General features: G+C 45.1%; 1 protein-coding gene and 1 pseudogene across 5 annotated transcripts; both read right to left on the bottom strand.

The window, feature by feature from the left end:
• LOC113838747 overlaps positions 1-7,614 on the bottom strand; it is a 61,953-nt pseudogene that overhangs the window by 24,076 nt on the left and 30,263 nt on the right.
• LOC118237693 (ephrin-B2-like) lies at positions 338-7,566 on the bottom strand. Of its 5 annotated transcripts, none has more exons than XM_035453671.1 (6): positions 7,427-7,566; positions 6,787-6,897; positions 6,168-6,456; positions 4,183-4,329; positions 2,541-2,633; positions 338-1,244 (listed from the first exon to the last, which is right to left on the bottom strand). In XM_035453671.1, exons 4-6 carry the CDS (start codon positions 4,193-4,195, stop codon positions 808-810), a joined length of 543 nt encoding a protein of 180 aa, XP_035309562.1. In that variant the 5' UTR covers positions 4,196-4,329; positions 6,168-6,456; positions 6,787-6,897; positions 7,427-7,566; the 3' UTR covers positions 338-807. The 5 variants fall into 5 exon arrangements, 4 of the variants coding, with proteins under 4 accessions (XP_035309562.1, XP_035309560.1, XP_035309563.1 ...); XM_035453669.1 differs by having other exon boundaries at positions 6,620-6,897; XR_004772621.1 differs by having other exon boundaries at positions 1,105-1,244; positions 1,421-2,633; positions 6,620-6,897.

Below are 7,614 nucleotides of genomic sequence, written 5' to 3' on the forward strand. Positions count from 1 at the left end.
TTATTGCCAGTACCTCAATAGTCCTGCCCCAGAGGTCTGTCCTCTCCCCCTGAACTCTGGCCAGTCTTTCATAGGAATGGCCCCTTTGTTCCACTTCATGAGAGGGGCTTTGATTCCCTGTTGCATAGCTGTGTTAGTGAGCTCACCACCACTCAATAAAGTCTGTAGTCTCCCACCTTCCTGGTTCCTCTCAGCAAACCAAAGCACTGTCTATTGTTTCCTTCTTGCTTTCCCCACTATGCTCCCCCTGCGGTGGTAGCCAGCATGTTCCTCACTTGGCCACATCTCCCCGGCTTTTCCCAGCAAACCAAGTCAAGGAATTTCCAGGAAAGCAGAATTCTGTAACTAATACACATTTTATTTCATCTTAGTGTAAAGGGTGGGGCCAGTGCTCCGTGGTGAGTGTCCCTTAATGATACGGGATGTAGAGTGAAGGGTCTGGGGAGGTGTTGCAGAGCCCTGGAAACAGAAGGAGTGAGGAGTAAATTCTAGGGATCTTTGAAAACCTTACTGAGGTTACCCGAGGTCCAAGTGACATGTCCAGTGTTCATGGCAGGAAACACAGAGGCAGAGGTGCAACTTTCTCCTAAGGTACTGCTGCATCACCCATAGCCCACCGTGTCCTCCCCGGGATCTGCAGAGGCCTGAGTGCCTGGCTGGGTGCATAGCATAGAGGTCCGCACAGGGACACCACAGTCCAAGTGGGGATCTCTTAGTAGTCTTCCAGGTTTCGGGGAAGGTCTGTGGTTCCCCAAGGCTGAAAAGCTAGAGCCTACAAAACTGTCCAGCTCCAGGATCTCCCAGGAGTCATTCCGACCCCAGACCTAGGCTCAGGCAGTCCCTGCGCCCACAACAAGGTGAGAGTTCCCTTGGGAGGCGAAGGTCCCAGGCCTCAGACCTTGTAGTAAATGTTGGCAGGTTCTGTGGGGGCATGTCCTGCACGATGTACACTGGGTGCCCATAGTCTCCGCTGACCTTCTCATAGTGTGGGCGGGAGACACTGTCTGCAATCTTTAGCGGTATGAGAACATCACTGGGTTCCCAGCCATAGTTGTTGCCACCTCGCTTGGGTGTGGTACTGTGTTGTGGAGAGTGTCTCCTGCGGTACTTGAGCAGCAATACCACCAAGGTGATGATGATGACGATGAAGATGATGCATCCTGATATGATTCCTGCGAATAAGGCCACTTTGGAACCCAGATTGTTCCCAGAATGCCCCGCGCTGTTGCCTTCGGTGCTGGTTCCTGCACAGAAGCAAGAACAGCCAGTTACTGTGTTTCTGAGACTCTGCTCTCTAGCTTGCAGAAAGAACGCTCCAAATGCAAACAAGAAAGCAGGGCCAATGCTCAACTCACAGGTGAACTTAACAACAGATCACCAGATGAGGTGAAGGAGCTTCAAAGTTCCCACTCTCACTCACCATGCCAACCCCTTCCTAAAGGCGAGACAGCCAATCTGGAACATCCCTAGTTTCAACACTTCAGGATGAATCAGTAACTGACACACCTGGTGAGCTCTGCTCTTGTGACTGTAAGACACTGAGCGGGCTGAATTAATCTGTCTTAGTGGCAGAGTTAATATTGACTCGCTGAGAGCAAAGACCCCAGGAATCTCTGCCCACAAGTGAATCCCACTGGTTTGGATGTATTTTGAGGCTCCTCTGCCTCTAGGGGTTCTAAGAAAAATGCACCCATAGACACACAACCCCACTACACTGCTGTCCCTGGATTTGGTTACACAAAAGGGCTTGTTGAATTTCTCCCGTTTGGACCAGCTTCTAGCTCTGGACGTCTTGTTGGATCATTATTCCTGGTTGATCCAGCAGGACTTGCATCTACATGAAGAAGAAGCGATTAATCATGGCACAGACATCTGACAATGTAGCAAGCTTCAGGAGTTGCAAAGATATCTCAAGAGGCATGAACAACAATGAACATAAGACTCTATGCAAAGCACTGGGAAATACAAGAATATAACCTTCCTTTTTAATCAGAATGGTTATCCTAGTTATTTGTTAGGTTGAGATTAAGAGGCCATTTGTGGAAACTATAGGGATTCTTGCATTTGGCAGTCAAATCATTCCAGATGACATTTCAATTTTACTAAACAATTTGATTGACAGCTATACTAGTCCCTAATTAGAAGAATAATTCTTTCTTTCTTCACAATAGGTTATTCTACGTGAAGATGCGGGTCTTGGTTTGTCCAGATTTGAAAATGAAACAAAGCAGCATAGCCAGTGCTTATGTACTAGACACTTTGATTTTTTTCAAAGAGGTGTTCTGCATTGTAAAGATAAATATACGTGTCTGTGGCATCACACAGACACCCTGTCACACTGGCCTGAACTTTTAGAGAGATCTAAATGAGAAAAACTGAGCATGTCAGTTTGTGGGACTCAACCAGTGGTTCAAAGTGCAGAAAATGGTCTGCCTTCAAAACTAACAAGAGCGGTGATGGTGAGCATCACCCCAGGTGCCACGCTAGCTGGGGGCTGTACCAGCTCACAGTGGGGTCATAAAGCAGCAGTTGATCTTTACCTTGTCCAACTTTCATGATGATCTTCATGGCTCTTGTCTTGCACACCCCTCCTTCCTGGTTATGCAGGTCTTCCAAAGGCCAATTGGATGTAGCTGATTAAAAATAAAATGGACAAAAAAAAAGAACAAATCAGGAAATCAATAGGATTGCATGAACATGAAATGTCTGAAAACAATTAGAAAAATAAGAATTCACTCTTTGTCACAAGTTCGCTGAATGTAGGGATGCTGAAAGCTGAAAAGAAGTAGAAAAATAAAGAGAAATGGATCTTGGAAACATTGTGTAGGCTACCTGCTTCTAAATTCGATTAAACACACCCTCCCATATACATGATTTAGTATTACTCTATAGTTAAAAGGGACAGCACCTTACAAAATACCCACCAACTCCTGGGTGGGGAGCGAAACCAGAAAGTGCAAAAGAGCAAACATGGTAATTTCAAAACTTGGTAATCATCTCTCAACTCCTGCTTCCTCCACTCCAGACCTCCTGCTTAAAGAACAATGAACTTGATGCTATGCTTGTCAAACCTCCAAGTTCTGTAAACACTATCAGGGAAGCCTTCTGACACCCCCTTGCTCCTTCCTCCAGCCAGGAATGTACTGAAGTAGCATACTAGAACTCAAGTCTTCTTCTCATCATCGTGTAAGTCCCTGCAAGCATGTGTTTTTATCAACCCCCATCAGCCACTTCAGCCAAGTTTCCTGCTAGGGAAAATTCCAGCTGGACAGAGAGTTTGCACACACCTTTCCCTGTGTGGGTCTTGAGACAACTTGGATATAACCAGGTGGGGGCAACATTGGCCAGCTGGGCTCCTTTTCCACTTTAACAATGAGGGGAGAGGGGAAACACACAACCCTTCTAACAATGTCTTTCTGTCTGTCTAATCTGTTCTGTCTATATACATTGCTGTTTTTCCTTAAGCCAGTGAATTCTCTAAATGGCTTTGTAACTAAAGCTACAAAGAGATGGGCTGTCAGGCTGTGTAAGCAGGAGCAGGCTTTCAGTTTAGAGTTCAAGTTTGAGTAGGAGGAGAGGGTGGAAGGTGCTGGATGCTGCTTCCTCTTGATTTCAAGGGGCAAGGAACAAAAGTGTTTTATAGACACTCCTGTAATTTTAATCACCTTCCACTTTCTCTATCAAAGTCCAGTCTGCTAACACTATACTCAAAAGAGAATGACAAATGGACAGGTGTTCTGGCAATTCTTTCATCCTGGTTGCTTTGTTTTGTTTTCCAAGCATATCACCTCCAAAGAGCTCCAAATGCTTTCACGGTTTGTGGAGGTTTGTAACTAAAAAACAGATATGAATTCACTTCTGTGTTCTGGAATTATCAATTTCTACCCTCAGTATATTCCCCAAAACAAAGGGTGCCTCTTCTCCAGAGAGTGCACTTAACCTTGAGTCTCATAGTTGCATCTCTTTCCTCGGTATTTGCTGATACTAAGCTTTTTCTGGGAAAATAGGTAATAGTTGCCATAATAACTTTTTTGATGAATTGCAGTAAGCTAAACAGTATCCAGAGAAACAGACTTGAGAAAATGCTTGTCAGATAAGTCAAAATAAAGTTTTAAAGAGACTATGTGTTTGAGAACCTAAAAAAAGGGCCTTAGTTTTTTACTGTGTTATCATTTTCCTTACCTTCTTTTCCCATTTGCAAAGAGTGGCTCAGCCACAGAACCTCTCTGCTAATGCTTCTCACAGTGTGTCGTACTTTGAGCAGTTTCTGGTTTGGTCTTGGTCAGTGTGGAATTTTCAGTTACTGCTTACTGTGTTTTCACCTCATTTCTCAGAAATCAGAATATATATCCATAGAGAAAGAGAAGAAAATTGATATGATTAGTGAAAGTACCAGTCAAATGTAAGTTTGCTTGATTGGAGGAGAATGCCAAGTTCTACACTTAGGATAAGGCACCTCATGATAAAGCACATCCTATTGAAAGTTAAAAAAAAACAGATTTCTTTTCCTGATAAATGTTGGAACACTCATGGGAATAGGACAGTGATTACTGAAAGCTAAGCAGGGTGCAGGGAGGACTACAGATATATTTGGCTTAATCTCAAAGGGAAAAATCAAATTCAAATGGAAAAGAACACCAAAAGGAAGGCAGGCTGGGGAAGTCCAACACCTGCAAACACATGTACAGGCCCTAGCTGAATTCTGCTCTGTGGCAGGTGGCAGGCATAGTACCCCCCCACACACACACACAGAGAGAGAGAGAGAGAGAGAGAGAGAGAGAGAGAGAGAGAGAGATTTTAGTCATATTTATATATACTTTAATTTGTAGGCAGTGTCTTTTCTGAGCCAGTAGGAAACTTGTAGGGCACTTGTGACACTCATGCCTTTGAGTGTCAGGTCTCTTCCTAGATAGAAGCTTCCTAGAAGACTGAGGTGGTAAGAACTGTGCTACACGCAGGTGGTACCATCAGGTTCCAGGACTGGGGTCCCTCTCACAGTTGGAGAGGTGACATGAGAAACCCTGCTGAGGTCTGGCCTTTCCTGATCCTCTGAGTGTTGAGCAAGCAGGTTCATACTCAAGTGACATGGGACTGTCTGCCACCACCATACCCTGTGCCCCACAAACTGTAGGCCAAAAGCAATCCTTGCTCTTTTGAGCTGCTTTTGCCACTGCAACAGTAGAAGAAGTGAAGGGACCAGCTCCACATTTCAGCAGCCTTAACAGCCAAAAATGTATTTGTCTGACCTTGTATTAGTCTGTGTTGCTAGACTTGAAAGTGAGACAGTCATGAAGGCCACAGCATTTTCCCAAGGATCAAGCACATCCAAAGAGTTAGAGCTTTAGGGTAAATGTGTGTATAATGATAAACTATATAAATTATTTTTTGTCAAAGTTATCTTCTTTTTTCTCCCTCCAAATTTCTGCCTATGCCTCTTTGCTATTGTTTTAAGTGTTTTATTTCACTTTAATTTTTATCTTCATCACAATGGGCACAGCTAACAAACACACTTCAGATATACCCCCAATGAACACCTATCCCCTACTCCTGAAATAATGCCACACTTTTATGACAGATGCAGGTGTGTCATACAGGCAGCACTATTACACTTTACTCTTTTTCATCAGAACATAACATGACCACCCATACTGGCTTTTGTCTGTATGCCCCATGCTACTAAATTCTGAGCACTGCCAGTCTGGAGTGATGGTGTCATGGTGAAGTGTACCACTATTACATTTTGCTCTATTGAGTCCTAACTTTGAAACACAGTTCTTGGAACAGAATGCACACTAAATGAATGAGTGGATAGATGGTTGGATGGACAGATGGAAGGATGGAGAGAAAAAGCATCACACAGACTTACCTATAAAAACCTCAAAAATTTCCTTAAAGATGGTTTTGTCAGTAGAGATACTGAGTCCCTTCGTATAATTTACTTATTTCAATACCGTAAGAATCCCAGCAGATTTGCCCCTGCTGAATATTTATATTTAATTAATACTGTCACTACAGGGTCCCAATTTTCAATTGATTTATTTTGAAAAAACAAAAAGAACAAAGCTTCTTAACAAATGATTTACCATGTTAATTTAAAGGAAACAGAAATCAATACAAACCTAGTTAGCTTAACCCAATGACTACAAACTAAAGAGAATTACACTTACATATGATGTAGTAATCTTTGTTCCCCTGAAATTCTAGACCCCAGATGTTAGTGCTGAATTCTTGAAACTTGATGGTGAATTTCACATCTCGGTGTGGTCGGGAACAGTTGAGCAGGGTTTTTTTTTTTTTTTCTTCTTAATAATGCATCTGTCTGCTTGGTCTTTATCAACCATATAAACTTTATAATACTCATACTGGCCAACAGTGTTAGAGTCCACTTTTGGGCAAATAATATCCAATTTGTCTCCTATCTGTGGGTGTAGTACCAGGCCTTGTCCAGGTAGAAATCTAAAAAGCATAAAAGAAAAGCCACTGAGTTGGTAAAAGTGAACACCCTTAAAGACAGGCATCAAAGAGCCTACACTACAAATCACCCCCACCATGACATGTCAGTGCTGTACTTTAGTTCACCAAGGCTGTCTTCATGGGACAAATGCTTTTAGGAATTTACCTCAGAAAACAAAAGGACCAACTTTTCCCTTCTTTGAGCCTTCAGGCTGTCAGGCGGCAACAGCCTGCTGACACTGGTCCTCGGCCCCGGGCTTGTAATATCCCAATAATCTTCTGTGAAACTTTACAACTCTTCCCTCTTCCCTGGTGAGGAGTCAGACTTCCCACCTGCTTGTTTTTTAACCATTGGCCTCTCAGTTTATTAGGACCAGAGACATCTCATCAATTCCAGGAATGGCGCGCGCCCAGAACCTCTGCTGTCCTGGTGGTTTCCCTGAGCTGTGTGGATGTTAATTCACAGACAGGTTTCATCAAGAGAGCTTCAAATTACTCATCATAATTAGTCACTGATACAACGCCCTCACATGTCAATCACTCACAGACCCCGCCCCCACCCGTCAGTCACTCACAGACCTGGCCCCCACAAGTCAGTCAATCACTCACCTCCACATGTCAATCACCACAGGCCCCGCCCCCACATGTCAGTCACTCACAGACCCCACCCCCACCCGTCAGTCCCTCACAGACCTGGCCCCCACAAGTCAATCACTCACCTCCACAAGTCAATCACCACAGGCCCCGCCCCCACACGTCGATCAGTCACGGACCCCGCCCCACCTGTCAGTCACTCACAAACCCCGCCCCACCCGTAAGTCACTCACAGACCCGCCCCTACCGTCAGTCACTCAAGATCCTGCCCCCAACCGTCAGTCACTCACAGACCCCCCCATCCGTCAGTGACTCAGAACCCGCCCCCACCTGTCAGTCACACACAGACCAGGCCCCCACGCTTCAGTCAATCACTCACCCCCACACGTCAATCACCGCAGGCCCCGCGCCCGGCCCCAGCCACTTCCGCCCTACATGGGCTCCGCTGCCGTGGCCGGATCCTGCACAGAACGCGGCGCCCGCGTCCCCTACGCTGCCGCGTCCCCTACGCTACCGCTCAAAGGAAGGAACCGGCTCTGTCATGCGCTTCCGCTTCCGGTCTGCAGA

The sequence above is a fragment of the Cricetulus griseus genome, unplaced genomic scaffold, assembly GCF_003668045.3.
Source record: "Cricetulus griseus strain 17A/GY unplaced genomic scaffold, alternate assembly CriGri-PICRH-1.0 unplaced_scaffold_1, whole genome shotgun sequence".
Lineage (NCBI taxonomy): Eukaryota > Metazoa > Chordata > Mammalia > Rodentia > Cricetidae > Cricetulus > Cricetulus griseus.